This window comes from Alosa pseudoharengus, unplaced genomic scaffold, assembly GCF_046254945.1.
Source record: "Alosa pseudoharengus isolate Yale_2024_CS ecotype anadromous, Long Island Sound unplaced genomic scaffold, YU_APseudo_1.1 YU_APseudo_1.1_scf_3, whole genome shotgun sequence".
NCBI lineage: Eukaryota > Metazoa > Chordata > Actinopteri > Clupeiformes > Clupeidae > Alosa > Alosa pseudoharengus.
In genome coordinates this window covers 14,310,479-14,330,355 of record NW_027468718.1, presented here as the reverse complement: position 1 = coordinate 14,330,355, position 19,877 = coordinate 14,310,479, and the positions used below count along the sequence as shown (strand labels likewise).

The 19,877-nt window shown below is 45.1% G+C and overlaps 1 protein-coding gene across 4 annotated transcripts in view; it reads left to right on the top strand.

Annotated features, from left to right (window-relative positions):
• The first annotated feature begins 2,994 nt into the window (after window positions 1–2,994).
• zmym2 (zinc finger, MYM-type 2) overlaps window positions 2,995–19,877 on the top strand; it is a 33,383-nt gene continuing 16,500 nt past the window's right edge. Inside the window, exons 1-8 of one of the 4 annotated variants that reach the window (XM_076263248.1) lie at window positions 2,995–3,045; window positions 7,876–8,914; window positions 14,281–14,569; window positions 14,864–15,026; window positions 15,706–15,918; window positions 17,154–17,298; window positions 18,508–18,623; window positions 19,056–19,181. In XM_076263248.1, coding sequence (XP_076119363.1) covers window positions 7,891–8,914; window positions 14,281–14,569; window positions 14,864–15,026; window positions 15,706–15,918; window positions 17,154–17,298; window positions 18,508–18,623; window positions 19,056–19,181 — 2,076 coding nt within the window. In that variant the 5' untranslated portion in view covers window positions 2,995–3,045; window positions 7,876–7,890. Of the gene's footprint in view, window positions 3,046–3,231; window positions 3,415–3,454; window positions 4,610–7,875; window positions 8,915–14,280; window positions 14,570–14,863; window positions 15,048–15,705; window positions 15,919–17,153; window positions 17,299–18,507; window positions 18,624–19,055; window positions 19,182–19,877 lie in introns of those variants that run through there. The other 3 variants (XM_076263245.1, XM_076263247.1, XM_076263246.1) reach the window with 3 other exon arrangements.

The following is a 19,877-nucleotide window of genomic DNA, read 5'->3' as shown; positions in this document are numbered from 1 at the left end:
AAAAATAAACTGTACATATGTTTCCATAACTATAAATAACCTCTGCTTTTTGATTGATTTGTGACTGTTAAGCAGATGTTTATTTAAGATGTTTAAGGTTTTTAGCTGGTTTAGTATGTTCCTTACTCAAAAATAGCCATTATATTGACAGTTTCAAAACGGCTTCACATGTATATTTCCTGACATTAAAAATGTCACTGACTTTAAAAGAACTTTTTTTTTTTAATCCTTCTCGTTTGAACAGTTTTACCCCAATGTCATCCTAGATAAATCGGAACATAATCGGGACTGTTTTCTAGGCATCCTGAGGTTTTCCCTTGCCAAATCACTTTTACATCCATGTCGTGTATATATACTTGTGTCTTGTAGCTCACATTTTCATTCAAGTTATATATAGGGATTACCACTCCTCAGAGATACTCTTTCATACAAGCTACCAATGCTTGTGACTCATTCTATACCAAAGCTAATGCAGAATACAGTGCAGCAAGTGACACATTCATGCTGTTGTAGGGTGCTCATTGGCATTACCCATATATCTACATACTGTACGTAGAGAAAGAAAAAAGATTGTGTGTAAGAAAAGACTTGAGTGTGTGTGTGTGCGTGCTGTTTACATCACACAGTCTCTGAATGGTCCTTTATTGGGATTACCACTGCTCTGGGCAAACAAGACAAATTATCTTGTGTTTAAAAACACACACACACACATACATTCACTGAACTTGGCCATGTAATATGCATCGTCATACTCTAAGGGTTCATTTTAAGAGTCTGAAAGCACCAGTTGTTAAACGGGACTGAGACGTTTGTTTACCAAGACAGTTCTAGTAGTGCTGTGTGCCGTATCCGTGCAGTCTCAGTACAGAACAGATTTCTACTGATAAAGAGGAGAAGTGCACGTTATTAACATAGTGCTAGAGAGCGCGCTGTTAGCCTCCTGTAGAGACCCACCTCACTTACCGGAACACAAAGGCAGCCATTCACTTGCTGCGATCCTTGTACACACAGTGAATTAGTGGACACAGTGACTGTGTTTGGGAATTAACATACCTATAAGGCTAGTTATTGTATGTTAGGGAACAGACACTGTTTTCTTGAAATACACATAGACTACCTCTGATGTCATGAATACTGGTTTTAAGCATGGCATGTTTTATAAGCTAAATGCAAAAAGGTCCAGGGGCCCCTGCAGTACCTTCACATACCCATAGGGGCGCATGGACCCTCCCAACATAACAATAAAATGGCCCTGTTTTGTCTGAGAGAGAAGTAGATGAGGAGTGCTTTTAACTATAGAAAAGTCAGACACATTTTTATTAGAAGCCCATGTTTGAATCAGATTGCTAAGACTAAGACTGGCTCTTAAACTGGATCTTCAAGAGCCTCTAACCCATTTTAATTGTTATGAAAGACAGTGATGTGAAACTCATTTGGCAGATTTGCCTTCAAAGTAAGATGCACACAGAAGAACTGTGAACCATGACATCAACTGGGCTACATATGAGGATTTGAAAGGTTGTTTGCTCTGGGCTAATTGTAATTGTTAGGAGCACCAGAAGCTCAATGAGTGTCTGAGCAAAATTTAGAAACAGCCACTGCTTATCACTGAATTATCTAAAAAATCGTGTTTGGCCTGCTTGTTATAAAGGGTGGAATAGCCTACAGGTTAAATGTTGGTCTAATTAGCCTACACAGTCCACTACTAAGCGAGACTGCCATTATCGGTTCGATAGAACTACTACATAAATGGATTGATACATTTTTAAGTAGAGAAATGTTCTTTGATTGTCTGATGACTCCGTTTTTTTGTCCCATCTTCTGATGCTTGAACCTCCCCTTTTGCAATGCCACGGAGTCACCACTGGGTAGGGCTGGTCGAACCACTGCATCATGCAACGACAGCGCCCCTGGAGGCTGATCTGGAGTCGGCTCTGTTTGCATGATGTTAAACGCCGAAGTGTGAGCCTTCTGAAATAAACTGCTCCAAGATCAGTGTGCAGACTTCAGGCAGCAGCTCTCTTCATGGACCCAGTCAAATTCTTATGAGATCAGATCAGCCTAGACTTCGCAGCTAATCAGACATATTTACGGGGTGTCTATTTCGGTAAGTTTCTTTTGGTGAAGTGATGTGATTGATGAATTTACACGCTGAAATAGACTACAGACCCTATGATTAAGCCAACCCACAACCGCACCTGACTCGCCATGTTTTTAGGACCTGATGTCCATGAACTGATGAACCATACCAGCGCCGCCTATACCTTCTGATTCCCGCTCCCTGAGCAATATCTCACGTTCAACTTTATTTTACACCTAGGTAATCGCACTCATTCTGATTTTATTTAAGTAACATGAATTACGCATGCATGCAGGTGGGCTATATTGACATTCATGTTGGTTGCATAACAACGTAATAAATTAACGAGCTGTTGCTGTTTAGATGATCAGATTCCATGTGGACAAGTGTAAGCAAAAAGACTAAGATATATGATCTGATTTAGAAGGCAAGAAATTGGGTGGAACCTAAAGTTTCCTTAGATTAGCCAACACCTCTGTAACAGCTTTCTGGGCTTAAAGTGACAGATTGTAACAACACATATCTTTACTGGATAGTCTTGTAGTCTAGACATGCTAGAATGTGCAAATAGCCCAACTAAAATGTGTCCAGTTGCATATATGCAAACTGATCAGATCTGATCAATGCTATCTCAACATGCGGTCAAAGCATGCTTTAGGGTAACACTGACCTCATAGCTAGCTTGTTCAATACACTTGGGTGAATTGGTAACATTTCTCAATAGTAGTCATTTTTGAATATGTTAGCGAACAACTGAACATTGCACACTGAAGTTATGTTATTTAATTGTTGACCAAAACGTACTTGATTGAGCGTTGTGCGCGTGCGCCACGAAAAAAGACGAGAAGGATCTCGTTGGCAGTGTCCTCCCACGCGCCAGGAACGTCTGTACGTTTTCGCGCATGCGTTCTAGGATTTATGTCAAGGCACAAAAGTGGCGCTATATCGTTTCAAGCTCGACTCCGGTAAGAATTTCAGAGACGTATTATTGCGATTTTATGGTTAATTGGTCAAAGTTTGAGCAACTATTCACAGTACATTGTTGGTGTTCAGGAAATATCATGTGACTCCTCCTTTGTCGACAAGACTCATTTAGTGACGAATTAGCAGTCAATTTTACCCCGCTTGAGATTTTCTCCCCCTCTGCCGTGGCAGGGTGCTGTTGCCTATGCTTTCACGTATTGTTTCGTTCGCTCTCTAATGGCGGACGTGAGGCAGTGCTACTTGCGTACCGGAGGGGGCAAATTACTGACCGGGTCGAAAACGTTCATTGAGACGTCCTTCACTACGTTTTGACTGATTGGAATTGTTGTCATGTGCAGAGTTTATTGAAGGTGTGTGCTGTGTTTTAGTCTTATTTAACTATTTTTTTAACAGCGCAGTTTATACACTGCTATGATCTAGCGCCCCTTCGGGTAACCACGTGTATTTTTCTTTGATTGCCCGGGGTTGTCGCTCTGGGGTAACTTTCCAATTAAACAGTGCTGTGCCTTCTTTACGTCTCGAACTTGAACGTAGTGTGGTTGTTGTGTGGTACTTTTTATTCGGCATGTAGAGTTGTAATTTGATGTGCCAAATGATTAGGTAATACGTTGTGCTAGAAGTGTGTTTTCAGTGTCACAGTGAGAGTTGATTGGGTAACGTTAATGCTAGACTGTAGCTAGCTACAAAGACTAGTTACGCGAGTATCAGTTCAGTGTGCATTGTAGAGAGGGGATACTTTTTGGGGGCTGTCTAATACACATGCCGATATTGGTGAGGTGTTGAATAATTTGCGATTATTTTCCTGTTATAACAATGGCGCAGTCTAGCAAGCTCTCCTCCCTCCAGTTCGCCGCTAATCCAATGGCTGCATGCGCGAGGAGGCCAGGGGTGGGAACGGAACACTCTTTGCTGAAACGCGCTTCATGGTTAGCTGGTTCTATGAACTGATCACCCTCATGCTCTTGAACTGTTCAGAGACGTCAGAGTCGACGAGCACGATGTTCTGTTTCCTACGTTAATATTACATTAAAAGTTTGTGAACTATCGACTTTGAGTTTGTAATGAGCTGAAATGAAAGCTCGAAGACCGAGGTGCGTCGGTATCTGATCGCTTTGACAGTGAAGGCGATGGTCCACCAGATAGAACAAGGGTTCTAGCTACCACTGTGTTTGATGAGTCAAGGGCACGGCCTGGAAAGGCCCTACTTTGAGCCGGAGGCGAAGGCTCTCTTGTAATATTAAAAACGGCACCGGTAGGCGATGAAAGATGACGCTGTTGGACCAGAGAGTTGATCTGTTAGAACCTAACCAGCGACCGCATCTGGATGTTTTGAAAATTGACTCGATTGTGCAACATAGACTATTTATACAGAACATAGAGCGACAGCTACAAAAGAAATATTTACTTTAATGTGGTAACTTTGCCATAATAAACACGCCGGGCCAAAATAAAAACCCCTTAGTCAGTCACTGGCGTTATATCAGAGCCAGGGTGACTTGTCCATCGCAGGGCGCATGTGCCTCTCCGTTTCGTTCTAAAGCGGTGGTGAGTAATCCAAAATCTTAACACTTTTTAAATGCATTTGCTGTGTATTGATTCAGATCACGTGATGGATAGAACGCTGCATTTAATCTTGCCTGTCTGTGTTGGGGGGGGGGGGGGGGGGTCTTGGTATCTTTCAAATCGGCAGATGCATGTGGTTGGGTTGCCGTTTTTGGTAGATGCAATACGTTTGCGCCTCCGAGGTGCTGTGCGTCAAGGTAGCGCTTTTGGTGCGGTTTCTAGGTCTTGCAGTTCATAATCCAGGTTCTTAACCGGAGATGGGAACACATTGACGAGACTTCACAGCGCTGCATTGCAGCCTTGAAGCCAGCAGAGGAGTTCAACCTCCCTTGCATGTTTGGCTCAGATGAGGTGTTTTCGACTCGGCCTGGTTTTCGTCAGTGTGTGTGCGTGGAGCTGAAATTTGTCTTGATGGCTGTACATCTGGTGGGGTTGGTGCCTCGGCTTTGACTCCTTAGTGGGTTTAAATCCGTCACTTCATGGCAACCTGTGAATCCTAAGTGGCCCAACAACCACTGAATAATTTCAGTCACATTGTCCCACCCAAGGCTTTGCATACCCCCCCCCCCCCTCCAGTATGCTGCCCCAGCAGTCATTAGTCTCAGTCTCAATGATTTATCTCTATTGGACGCCATCCCCTTGCCATGGTGAGCCATGCACTTATTGCACGGTAAAGCATATGCATGGACCGTGGTGTCTTAGTGTGTGTGCGTGGCGCATAAAACAGTGACCAGACCCTGATGGCTTGTGCCTCTCTGCCACTTAACTGCCTATATGGGCTCCGACTGTGACACATAATTGAAACATTATCTAAAGATAAATAACTAAATAAATATTCAATATGAGCAGGAACAGACATGTCAGAATGATCAGTTTTTCATAAGATCGGAAGGCTAGAAGGGTACATAGATATCAGGTGTTGTTTTGGCCCTCTCCAGAGTCTTCATTTTGCCTCAGGAGGAGTTGAATTACCCTAGGTGGCCATATGGGGCAGATGTGCTGTGGTAGCGCAGTAGCTTTGGAAGCAATGAGTGCTCATGCTGAACCAGATAATATAACGCAGTGAAGGTAGTGATCCATATGATGATGCTCAGGTTGGCCTGGCCATGTGTCAGTCATTTAAATTAGATATTCAGTGTCATATGGAGCTTTTGTTTAGACAGGTTGGCTACTAAATTCAGGCATGAGTGACATCCATTTGGATATGTCCTGTAAAATCACATTCATATTGCCAGTGGTTTGATGAAGAGATCATGGCAGGGATTCATTGTCAGGTTAAGTATGTGATGTTTACACTTTGGTGTGTGTGTCTGTGTGTGTGTGTGTGTGTGTGTGTGCAGCATTGCAGTATCCTCCAGTGCTTGGATGTGTTGCATGTTTCAGCAGGTGCCAAGACCTCTTATTTTGGCCTCTTGGTTTGTGTACAGTGAAATCTGTGCATTTGTATGGACATCGTTTGATAAGAGTAGCAAAAAATGTCACTGTCACTTATGCTGAAGGTTCAAGCAAGTCCAACCTCCCGACAAGGATATTTTGTCATCAAATTTCTGATGCAGCAGACAGCACATAGCAGACCTCCGTGATTACAGTATGGTGATCACTGTCTTTCTGATATCAACAAAGGAGCAGGCTTGATATAGGATAGTTTGTTTTATTGGCTGGAGTCCTGGACCCAGCACTGTTATATTCGTGTTCTCCTTAACATGGTTGGTAAAGCCTTAAGAGATATGGGATGGTGCTCATCATGGTGTAGTAGTTAGTTTAATTTCAGGACTGAATTGATTGCATGTGAAAGGCGACATTGTTTCTCAGAGACTCTGCATTGGGGCTTAAGCCAAGATGGCTCCCGTGGCTAGGGAAACTGTGACCTTGTTTCCTCCCGCTTTCTGTGGAGCTGCATGGCAGCTTGGTCACTCGCAAAATATTTGTTTATTTATTTGGTCTGATAGTTCCATGATTTTATATGTGGTTGTTTTTTGTTTCTCAGTGTCTGATTGTTGTTGCATAGCTGAATGTTGAAGCATCAGATAGGCTAGTGTTGCTACAGTCTGCATCTGTGGTTGTCTTAGCAGCCCAGTACACCAGGAAGGATTGAGGATTCCTGGTCTGAGCTCTGAATTGAGGTGTGTGTGTGTGTGTGTGGCTCCTCAAACCCAACAGATCCAACCTGATGTCTACCTCTAGTCATGCAATCCCTCCAGTGGTGTCATCACTACGGCAACCATGGAGCTGCATCAGTATTAGAGCAGCGATCTTAGAGAGCGAGAGAGAGAAAATTGGCTGAATGTGGACTACAGTGAGGAGTGGAAGTAGTAGAGTGGACAAAGGGAGAAAAGAGGGAAGAGAGACTGTTGAGACCCCCCCCACACACACACACACACACACCCTTCCTCTGGAGTCAATGTTGTTACAGCCAGGAGGATTGCTTTAGGTTCAGGTGAAAAGGACATCCCTGCTTTTGATTGCTTTCCTTCATTAAACCCATCAGGCATTTCAGCTAAGCTAGGTATGTCTTCTGCACTTGCGGACGCATGTCTGGTCTCAGTCACAAGTCTAGTGATGTAGAAAGAGATTGTTTGACCACTGCAAGGTTTTGTGTTTTTTGTGTGTTCAGGGACATGGGGTCATTGCTTTGTTAAGGGGGTCATCAACAGCAATGGCCAAGATGGCGTTCACCAGCATATGACTGAACACCTGTTTATAAAAGAAAAGCATTTTCAGAGAGAGCATAATTTGGATCCATTGTTGTGGCCAGTAAATCATATCGTTTCAACAAGAGAACAAAAGTAAAACACGGCAACCACTTGTTTTTGTTGGATAATTTATTGCTAATCTTTTTGGTGACCACCTGGTAAGCTTCTTGGCTCTGAGTACAGCATTTCTCTGCAATAATGAAAATCTGAATGAATCAGCAAGTAAATGTTTTAACCCTTTGAGTTCCATGCTCACCAAAGAAGGTTCTCTTAATTCATTAACAATATTATCCTCCTCCTCCTATCTTTGCTCAGTGTTTTTCTTTTGTTCAACACACAACCTATTCAGCATCATACCACTGAATTTAGAGCCTGCTTCTTTTTGGTTTGGGCAAGCAGGTGTAGGTTTGAGAATTACTGAATAGATGGGTGTGTGTGTGTGTGTGTGTGTGTGTGTGTGTGTGTTGAGGTGGGGAGGGAGGGGGTCGCCTGTGCCCTCCAGCTGTCACACTCTCACCTGTCTCTCCTGGGTGTGTGTTTTTTTCATGGCGACAGGTGGTTGCTTAAGCGATGGACGGAGATTTGGAGCCCAGGTCAGAAGTAGAGGGCGGCGGTTCGACCGCAGAGGATTCGCCGCCGCAGCAACTGGAGGAGGACGAGGCCATGGAGACCACTCCCCCAGAGACACAGGACACGCCCACGGCAGCCGGTGATGACGAAGCCAGCAGCACAGCCGAGACGGTCGCCATGGCAACAGCCCCGCCCAGGCTGGCGGAGGACAATGATGACGATGTGGTGCTGGTGGAGGACGGCCCCTCGTCGGGTCAGCAGGGACCCTGCAGTAGCCCCACCTCCTCAGGTAGAGATGCGGCTGCCACGGCGACCGAAGCCACAGACTGCGCCGAGCCTGCTGCCACGGCAACAGCGGAGACAGCATCTTCCATGGCATCTGCCTCCCCACTTACCGTTGCAACAGCAGCTGCTGCTACTTCTGGTGGTGGTGATGGTGGTGATGCCTCTGCTTCTGCTGCTGCTGTCGCTGCTGCAACTGCGAAGCCCCAGAGCGAGCCCATTGTGATAGATGATGAGGAGGAGGCCGAGCAGAGGGGCTCTTCCTCCTCCTCCTCTTCATCATCTTCACAGCAGGCTCTGGCGGCGCCGTTGAGCAGCACGGAGCCCGACTCGGAGATCAAGATCGCCAGCGTCACCACGCTGGACGCCTCTTCCTTGTCCTCCGCTTCCGTTTCCGAGGAAGCTTCGGCGGTTGCTGCGGCGACAGTAGAATCATCAGCGGGCTCTGTGTCGCCGGCGTCGGCGACGTGCCCTCAGGGAGACATGAACCTGATGATCACCAGCGTGACGTCACTGCAGGGGGAGGCGACGCAGGTGGGGGTGGAGAACGGCCTGCAGATCAGCAGCACGTTCAGCCTCAACCCGGACGCCCAGAACCAGAGCACGGCCCAGAGTGTGACTCCCGCGTCCTCCAGCCCGGCCGCCAGCCGGCCCTCGCCGACCTTTAACCCCGGCCGTATCAGCTCCAGCTCCGCCAGCCAGCCCGTGCAGAACGGAGAGACGGGCACACACCAAAGGCCAGGTAAGGAGCGCAACACTCACACTCACAAATACACACACACACACACAAAGGTAAGGAGCACAACACTCACACTCACAAACACACACACACACACACAGGTAAGGAGCACAACACTCACACTCACAAACACACACACACACACAGGTAAGGAGCGCAACACTCACACTCACAAACACACACACACACAGGTAAGGAGCGTAACACTCACACTCACAAACACACACAAACAATAGACCAACAGACCCACTGCATGGAGCTTGGTCAAAAGCACCCTTCCTCCAGGGTGGGGAACAGAGAAATGGGCACACAACTGAGGTCAGGTAAAGAGCTCACTTCTCACACACCTATGTCTCACTAAACCACACCACAATGCACACATGCAAGTTTTTAAAGCAGCACTGTGGTTGTTTGTCATTGTAATGCAACCCAGATGCCAACTCGTTGTCTGTGGCTGTGCACACTTCAAAAGACTAGTGCTTATACAAGGGGTTCACACTACCACACATGGTGCACAGACAGAGGAGCCTCACTATGTGTAGGGCCGATATTCTTTAGGCTAGCCTTACCTAGCTCTTGGGTGCTCCTTGTTGGTGCCCCCCCCCCCCCCCCAATCCCAATCCTCCCCCACTTTTCTTATGCAGCCCTTGCCACTTAATCTACTAAACCCCTCTTTTACTGCACTTACCCCCACCCCCCATAAATGCACAAATAGGCTGACACCAGACATAATTTCACTGCATTTCTTACTTCCAGTAACTATATGCATGTGACAATAAACTTCCTTGTATCTTGTATCCTACTCGTCCTCTGACACACTGCTGTGGAGATACCTGCTGTATTAAGATGGGTGGACCCTGGGTGAACCCAGACTAACCTGTTAGCAAATTTGAATTTGCTCTGCGGGTCTGTTTGGAAAGGACCCCGTCTAGGTTCACCCAGGCTAGTAGGAAGAGCCATTCGATCCAAATTTCAAAGCTTTATAAATGTTCTTTTTGAATCTCAATACTTGCTCCAACATTCACCAGTCATGGGCTCTATGCAACTGCCTAGCGGTCTGAAGCAAGGCCTTTATGGGATGGATTTTTCAGTCCTGATCCCCCAAAAATGTTGTATTTTGCCCAGTTCCCATATGCCGTTTTCGTGTGTTGTCCTGATCCCATCTGTAAAAGTTGTAGGCAGACGTTTACATGGATCCTTTCAAGCCCTGCTCCTGCTAGCTCTTATGAAAATTTTGGCATGTGCAAAACCCACTGACCTTGTGCTTGTATGTGAAACGTGGATTATCTTTTCATTATTTCATTTTTATACATTTTTGTTTTTGTGGGAGTTCCTTCCTGCAATCACACCAGTTTCTTCCCACCCATGAAATTAGTCCTGCCTGGCCGCTCCACAGCTCCACACTCTTTTGCACTGTTAACTCCTATGGGAGCGCAAGCCTGCAATCTGATATTTAAAATGAAAGTAATTGACACCCACAATACAGTAGAAGGCTATACGATAAGAAGGGTTTACATCACAGTTTGTGATGTATTTGAGAAACGGCAATAATCAGGAACTGTAGAGACCAAGTTGAGGTCTGGGAGACCAAGAATACCTGTAGCTCATAAGAATGCTTGAAAACACCTCTCTCACAGCAAGCTGCAACAAGGGGTGGATCATGGTTTGGATTTGTGATGAAGTCTGTCGCACAGGGAGCATTTCACTCACTGGTAGAGAGCGGAATGTATATAATTATATACATGCCAATGGAAGCCAGCATCACACCTCCTTTTAGAGCTTAAAGGTGAAAAGAGGAGGGCTTACACAAGAGAATAGTGGCCCTAAATACTCCTCAGAATCCACAATGCTCTACCTCAAAGGATGCAATAAGTACTGACCATGCAGGCTGCCCAAACGTCTGCTTCAGGGCCATTTCCATTGTTGTTATTGTGAAGCTGTAAAAGATGGTTATGAATATGTAATGTTGCTTAAAATATTAATGACTTTTCACTAATTTCATCTTAAACTGTATGCCTTTTGTAAATTAGGCCATCTTTATTTGCTCAGCTATTTACTAGTAGACTACTTTTGTCTAGGGTTGGCCAAACTTTTGCTTTTTACTATATCTGCTAGATGTTTGATTTGTTGTTTGTGTGTGTGGAGAGAGATGATGGTGGGTTTTTTCTCTCTCTTAAGTCTGATAGATGCCCAATAAAGTGGTCTAATGCTGGTTTGAACACAGATAATCAGAAAGATAAGACACACACACACACACACACACACACACACACCCTACTGCTGCACACATGTCCAGGTGATTCTACAGTGGAATGCAGGCCTCAGAACATTGTGACGTAATGGTCATTCTGATTCAGACATGCTTGATGTTTTGGCTCTGGTGTTTCCTTAATCAACCTTTTATTGGCTCTGCTCTGTGAAGGTCCGTTTATAAATAACTTGACTTATGGAAACACACGGCATACACACACACACACACACACACACACACACACTCCTATACACAGTTCACCAACCGTTTTATTTTTTCCAGCCCTTATGTGTCATGTTCCTTGTTGGTGATGGCCATTCACCTCTGAGTCTGGTTCTGGATTGCTACACATATGGACATAAGCTGCATGTTTAATAACGTGGAATAGGGAAGTGACACAAAGGCCTAATTGGCAAAAGGACTATAAAGATATGTAACGATGAAGAATATGTGAGTGATTCCATCCACACTACCAACCATGAGTGCAATAATCCAAATTATGCTAGTTGCGATGCCCTGCATGTATGAATAGATGTCTTGCGGGGGTAGTATAGTTTACACCCCTGGAAGTCTCTGGTTATTCCTAGCTATATTGGCAAGGTTGTTATAACTTCCTAATGTGAAATTTGTACTGGTTGTTATGGCTGTCGATGTTGATAAACTTAAATGCAAGAGCTTGAGCTTGTGACCCAAAGGACCAAGTTGAAAGTGCTGAATGTTGCATAGTGTAGATGTGGTGTTGTAATGGAGAACTACCTGCTTTTTATGTTGCACATCACCATGGATATGGGGAGGAAGTCCCGGCCCCCTTCATTTCAATGGCCAATGCTAGGCTAGCTAATTCAGCCAAAAATATGCTCAGTGGACTGCTGCCATCTTTAAAAATGGTGTAAAACGGGTGCTCAATTCTGCTCCCGTTTTTCACAAACAATCCAATTAGGTGACACAGTACCAATGGCCACAAATGATGTCATCTGTGAATGATCCTCTCGGCAGGTAATGGCCTGCTCACCCAACTATTTATTAATACACTATGCGTTTGTGTCCACTAGTGATGTGGCACCTGATAAACTTGTTTGTGAAAATTTAGGCTGAAGTGAGCACATGTTGGATGCCATTTTTAAAGATGGAGGATGCTAACGGGCTGAAGCTAGCCCTACAAATCCTGACCCCCTGCATATGACCGTATATGGCATGAAGTGCCCTAAATATGCAGATTCGTGAGCTCATATGATGCATGAAGATTATTGGACCCATGAGTTTGGGACAGCAGGCCCAGTGATTGGGGCCAAGGAACAGACTCCCTGATTGGCCTAATCAAACTCATCATGCTCCAATCAGATTAGCTCCCTGTCCTCTCCAGCCCCTTGCGTTTTGGTTGAGATGACTTGGCAATGTGAATGAATCAGGGGGAGGACTTGCAGAGAGGCGGGACTAGACAGGAGCGAGGCCTGGCACTGAAATTATTCTAATTTTCATTTTTTCTCTTGTCACCCCTGGGGGAGTAATAAGTCGATGAGAAGAATAAGATGCCTGTTTCAGTGCTGACTTTTAAGTGTCCTTCTCAAACATGATGGTCACTAAGGAATGCTCTTGTAGTTCATGCTAATGGAAGAGATTTTCCGTTCCCTGAATACCCCAGAATTCTACAATTTTTATGATTGAGTCCCAGATTAGTGGATGATGAATGTGTTTTGAAGTGACGTTTTGTTTGACCTCTGTATAATGACACATTTTTTTTTTGTCAGCCATCTGTATATTAATTCTGCCATTAAGTATCAGACATTTGTATAAATAGTTATTCTTATAGGTAATGCTAGGAAAGCCAGGCCTTATATGGTGGTATGTGTGACATTGGTGAAGACGGTCACAGAAAGGCTTGTGTAGACTATTGATGTACAGAACTCTCACGGTGCCACATATATTTTATCAGATGCGATCAGTGGTTGATTGCCCAATTTAAAGGTTTTAGATAAATAATTTTTCACCTGTCTAGGCTATGCATAGAATGAAGCCTTTCCACTGATGCATTGACTGCAGTCCACCGGTCTTCCCCCAGACGATCCTGTCTTTTTGCCCTGGCCCAGTGTTCTGGTCTGTTCTGTTCACGGGTCCTTCCATCACGTCTGTGTACATGCCGTCCTGTGGCAAGGGCCTGTATTTCACCACCGCTCACTCCCTGACTCTCCCAGAGCCCTGTGCTGGTATTTACGATGCAGTCGTCAGTGGCAGAGACCGCACTGATGGGAGTCAGTGGCTCACTGCCGTCTACCTTGAATGAGAATAAGAATAAGAAATACTTTATTCATCTCGAAGGAAGGACCATTCCTACCATTGGAAGAAATGACCTGTGTCTTAGAGAGGAACATTTGGGGAAGATTAACATGTCGCTGAAGGTGGCATGACGGTGTTGTTCAGGATGCTCATCAGCTTGTGAAACATCCTCCTCTCTGCCACCACCTCCAAAGTCTAACTGAATTCCACCCCTATGACACAGCTGGCTTTCTTAATAACCCTGATTTAGTCTGTTAGCATCCCTCACTTTCATGCCACATCCCCAGCACACCACTACATAAAAAATGGCATTAGATACAACAGGCTGTATGCATCTGCTGCATTGACTGCACTGCACTAACAATCTGCTGAAAGCAACAGTATGCACCCAAACCAATTATGGTATATTTAATTTTATCATCATTCATTTCAATGATATATGGTAATGTGAAGGTCAGATGTATGTACTCCTGTGGTCCAGGACAATATAGCTTTCATAGCACATCAACTGGAATTTTAAAAGGAATGCAGTTTTTTTTTCTTTTGCATATCTCTTAGGGTTGTTGCCTTGCTAGTTTTTAAATCAATAAGCATGGAGATATTCACACACACAAGCCTTCAGCCTTCATCTCATTGCTGTATTCTTTTCTCCTCCTCCTCCTCCCCCTCCTCTTCCTTCCCCCCCCCCCCTCTCTCTCTCTCTCTCTCTCTCTCTCTCTCTCTCTCTCTCTCTCTCTCTCTCTCTCTCTCTCTCTCTCTCTCTCTCTCTCTCTCTCTCTCTCTCTCTCTCTCTCTCTCTCTCTCTCTCTCTCTCTCTCTCTCCCCCGTTCTACCATGGCAACAGACTCTTGGATCTCTCAGTCGGCGTCGTTCCCCCGGAACCAGAAGCAGCCGGGCGTGGACTCTGCGTCGCCGGCCGCCTCCCTGGCCAAGCCGCCGGGCCAGTCGGGCTCGGGATCGCAGCAGCCCCCGCGCACCGTCAAGGTCACGTGCGCCAACTGCAAGAAGCCGCTGAAGAAGGGCCAGACGGCGTACCAGCGCAAGGGCTCGTCACACCTCTTCTGCTCCACACCCTGCCTCTCTGCCTTCTCCCACAAGCCCCAGCCCAAGAAGAACTGCACCATGTGCAAGAAGTACGCCCCCAATTCAGAGCTTTTAGCATTAGACATTTTAAATGTGCTCGAATGCTTTTTTTACATTCACATTTACCTTTAGCTGTATGTATTTTGTGTAGCAATGTAATGAATAGCACCTAACAATTTGACATTTGAATTTGCACGAAATACGCATAATGTAGAAATACGCGAATTGTCTTTGCATGACCCATCCAGACATTTTTTTTATTTGATAGTAAGACCTGTCGACTGTTGATAATAAGTATGTCTGGATTAGCGGTTCCCATAGCTCTGTCCTCCTTTGGTCCACAGGGACATCACAAGTATGAAGGGTACCATCGTGGCCCAGGTGGACTCCAGCGAATCCTTCCAGGAGTTCTGCAGCACCGGCTGCCTGGCCGCCTATGAGAACAAGCAGGTGCCCCCCAAGAGCGCCATCAAGACCAAGTGCACCGTCTGTGGCAAACTGACGGAGGTGAGCGAGCGTGTCGACAGGGTAGGAGCCCTAATTCTGACCAAAGTCCACGGGTTTGGGTGTCGGGGAGCACACACACACTGTTAAAAGGCCTCTTAAGCTGTATGTGTTATTTTATTGGGCTAATTGCCACTATTGTAGGTTAGCTGACAGAGGTGGGTGCAAGGGGCATCAACATGGGTTAATCCCGGGGATCTTATCACACGGGTGATCGCCCACAATGCATCACTCATCAGGGACACATTGGTGCACGCATACTGATTATAGCACCCTTCTTTGGATGAAGTGGGGTTGACTAGTTTGCCCTTTCCCAATGTAGATATGAATATGATATTCTAAGCCAACGAAAACACATTTGTAGTTACTGGTGTTCATACGCTCATGGAAACATGAATACTATATTCCACTTCTGCAGATTGATCTCCCTAAATCTTATACACTATGTCTTTAAATGTATATGAACCCAGCACCAGGAAATTGTGGAAATAGTATTCTTCAGTCTGTGTGTGTAGATGTCGATCACCCTGTATCAAGAATCGTGTCCTATCAAATGTCCAGTATTGATTAATTATTATTTAATTATTTATGATGAAAATGCTTTGCCTATTTAAATGGATTTTGTGGCTGAACAGGCGAATCAACTGTACTGAAAGTGGCCGTGAAATGTGTCGTTTTACAGATTCGACACGAAGTGAGCTTCAAGAATGTCACACACAAGATCTGCAGCGACGCCTGCTTCAACCGCTACCGCATGGCCAACGGGCTGGTGATGAACTGCTGTGAGCAGTGCGGCAACTACCTACCAAACCGCGCCACCGCCAACCACTACCTACTGGTGGACGGGCAGCAGAAGCGCTTCTGCAGCCAGAACTGCATACGAGACTACAAGCAGGTCAGTGGGTCCACACATGCCCGGCAGTGAGGGAGGGAGATGGAGAGCGCGGGTGGTCCCAGGTGGATATTGACCTTCTGAACGGTAGCCACAATGGGGAATATATGCTGCCCATGTTAACCCTTCAGCCGGTACTGTTGGAAAATATCTGGGTTCATTGAATTTACATTGTTGTGGAACAGAATCTTTTGTTAGAATGTTCCAAACTCCCCTGCTGAAGGCTTAATGGTGGGTCAGCAGACATATATCCCAGTTCCGATACTGATATAGACGTGGTGCTGTTTGACTTAACACCGCTGCAATGATCTATGCTGAGCTGTCAGTTGCCTGCATCTGTCTGTGATTCGATGTATTTAACACCTAATCCATCTACACATTGTAGCGTCTGAGAATACAGTAAGGTGTATTTTTTATTTTTTTTTGGTCTGGTTGTTGTTTTGAAATTCCATGCATGACTCGGAAGCATAGATCCCACAGTGAGGTGGACAAGTAGCCTGACGAGCCAGACCCACATTAAGATGTAGGGTCTGGGAACTTACCATTGGCAGTGCTCAATCCGAGGGGCAGGATAAACGGTTGTCTTTCAAATTTCCTCTGCGCGCAATAGGATAGCGCTGCAATTCATGTGTTCCATGCATTTTCCCACCAGCAGAGCTAGTTGGCTAATTGATTAAACTTTTGCCAATTTAAAAAAAGCTTAACTCGAGTCGCGATTCAAAGACCACTCTTCGCCAGCAGCAGCATCCATCTTCTTTGTTTTCAAGTGGCAGGAAATTCACGCGTAACCGTCGCCGACTCTATACACAATGTGATTGGCCTGATAGAAGTTCCATTTTTCCAGCTCGCAAGCCAACGGAGAGTTGCTAGACTACCCTGGCTGCAAATTACATTTGCTGCCGCTAGGGTGCGTCTAGATTTCTAGGCTAGTGGACAAGAGTAAGGAGGAGGAAAGCGATACTCCATGACATTACCCAGTTATGCTACAACACACTGCACACACACATTGCTTTGAGTTTCACTGCAAACGTTTGCAAACACACTGAAGATAGTTCCCTGTGGTCATACATGAACACTGGATGAAGGGTTACAGTGTAAATGGAGCAATTTGGAAAGTTTTAAGACAAAACGGTTCACATTTAACAGTGTAAAAGAGAACATGTTCACTTCAAACATTTGCCTCTGCTCAAAGAATTTGAATGCACCTCAGTTGGTTGTTGTTGTTGTTGTTGTTACAGGCTAACGGGAAGATGACCCCGTGCACTGGCTGTAAGACTCTGTGCCGCTCCTTTGACGTGACCCACTGCATCGGGACCACGGGAGCCATGGAGCCCTACTGCTCCACCGCCTGCATGAACAAGAACAAGATGGTCGCCGTGCAGAGTGAGTGCTCGCTGTGTGTGTGTGTGAGAGAGATTCCCATCGTGGTGGGATGTGTAGCATTTTGTGTTTGTGGACTCGTGAAGTCATTACTTAAGCTGACTTTTAAGTAATCAAGCACCAATAGTTGTCATCTATTGTATTTATAAAATGGATTGGATGAGGTTGCCCCCAAAGGCTATGCTTCATGCTGTTCAGTTCTAAATGCTTATTCAAGTCTTGCTCGAAAACTGCACCAGCTTGACGTCATTTTGGTCTCAAATGAAAATATACAAATTTTACCATCCAAAACCAGACACTAAAGGTTTTTGTTAGACCAGAGTTTCCCTTTAAGAGAGCTTTGCATTGGGGGACGTTGTGGTGCAACTGACTACAGTGTCCATACCACAATCGACTCCAGAGTCCAACCCAGGTCATTTTGAATTCCCTTCCCATCTCTCTCTCCCACTCGCTTCCTTCACTGTCCTGTCATAATAAAGGCAAAAAAGCCAAAACATACTTTTAAGAAAAAGAGAGCTATGCGTAAACAAATGCCTAGTGGGCCAAAATTCTTCTACAACGATGTGAAGGACTGATCAAATCATACAGAATGCAATTACTTATTATTAGTTTTTCACACATGGCTTCTGAATTTTTGGCTTAATTTTGTTGAATGAATAATGACACGGTGGTGTCGGTGTTGTGTGTTGTTTTACACCTGAGGTTAGATTTACATTATTTTAGGATCTGGTAAGGACAAGATTATTATTTGTATTATGTCCTGATACATAAAACCATAGAACTCAAAGAGGGTGTACTTTACTGTACCTGTACATTGTGAGCCTGAATGCATTCTTTGTGTCTGTGCAGGCAGCATATTTATGTAAACTTTCTCTGTCTGTCTGTCACTCTCTTCATCTCTTACTGTCTCTCTCTTTTGCCGTTTGCTTTCTCTTCCTTTTCTTTTCTCTGCCCTCCACCCCACCCCCCTGTGTCTGCGTTCTCTTTCTCTTTCTTTCTTGGTTTCCCCATCTCTTTTTTTCTCTCTGTCTCTCTCTCTCTCTCTCTCTCTCTCTCTCTCTCTCTCTCTCTCTCTCTCTCTCTCTCCTTCGATCTCTCTCCCCCACCCCCTTGTGTCTGAACTCTTTCTCTTTCTTGGTTTCCCCCATCTCTTTTTTTCTCTCGGTCTCTCTCTCTCTCTCTCTCTCCCTCTCTCTCCCCCCCCCTTTGCAGATGTTGAGCCCTCGTGTCACTTCTGTAAGAGGAACGCATTGCCCCAGTATCAGGCCACCCTCCCTGAGGGGAAGGTCTTAAACTTCTGCAGCTCACATTGCGTCACCAAGTTCCAGGTGCGTCAAGCACGCACACCCACCTCATATTGACCTCACTCTCCCCCTCCTACACGCACACACACCTCATATTGACCTCACTCTCCCCCTCCTACATGCACACACACACACCTCACCGGGAGGTAATTTTGCCTGAAATGGGCATCTGCAACTCCTATTGTAATGTGTTGTTTTTAATGCAGTAAAATACATTTTCATGAAATGCCCTCCAGAAGCAATGGTAGCAGAGATGGAAAAGGAGTCTTTTCCAAGGAGGATGAAGACACACAGTTCCTCTTAACAGAAGCCTTATGCAAGCAGAAATAGTGTGTGTGTGTGTGTGTTGCTTGTGTGTGTTTGCATGGTGTGTGTGCTTGTCTATGTGCGCATACGTGCAGATGATTATCTAATAGCTGCGGCTCTTGACTCCCACCCCTCCTCTCCTGCCTCCAGAGTGCGGCGGTTCAGACGTCCACCAACGGCCAGGCTCCTGTCTCTGCGGCAGGCAACGACATCCAGCTCAAGTGTAACTATTGCCGCGGAGCCTTCAGCCTCAAGCCAGAGACCCTGGAGTGGGAGGTGAGCATGTACTTCTGCTGCTGATTCTTCTGATGCTGCTGCTGCAGCAGCAGTGACCTCTAGAAGAGGCAGGCTGATTTTACGGTTATAGCTGATGTTACTGTTTACACTTGCAAGAAGCCAAAAGTAGTTATTTTTTAATGTGCCAGGCAGTCATGTATTCATTATAACCAATGGCCCAGCAAAATGGCTGGTGATGTATTTTCAGAGTTCAGTTCAGAATCTTAACTAATATATATATAACTAATATATATATATATATATATATATATATATATATATATATATATATATATATATATATATATATATATATATATATATATATATATATATATATTAGTTGCGAGGGGGAGTTTCGTAGAGAAAAAGCATCAAGCTTGCCTGGTGTCCCTTTAAAGTGCAGCATTATTAGCTTCTGGGCTTCTTGGCCTTGTGTTACGCCTCGGTGTTAGCAATAGCCGTGGCTGGAGGCATTATGTTTTCGAGTTGTCTGTACGTACAGTATGGTGTGTCTGTCTGCCCCGATCTCGTAAATGCGATATCTCAAGAACACCACAAGGCACGTTCTTCAAATTTGGTATGAATGTTCAATTTGACTCAAAGATTAAATGATTAGATTTTGGAGGTCAGTGGTCAAAGTTCAAGGTCACGGTGACCATGAAAGTCCCATTCTTGCGAACGCTATATCTAGAA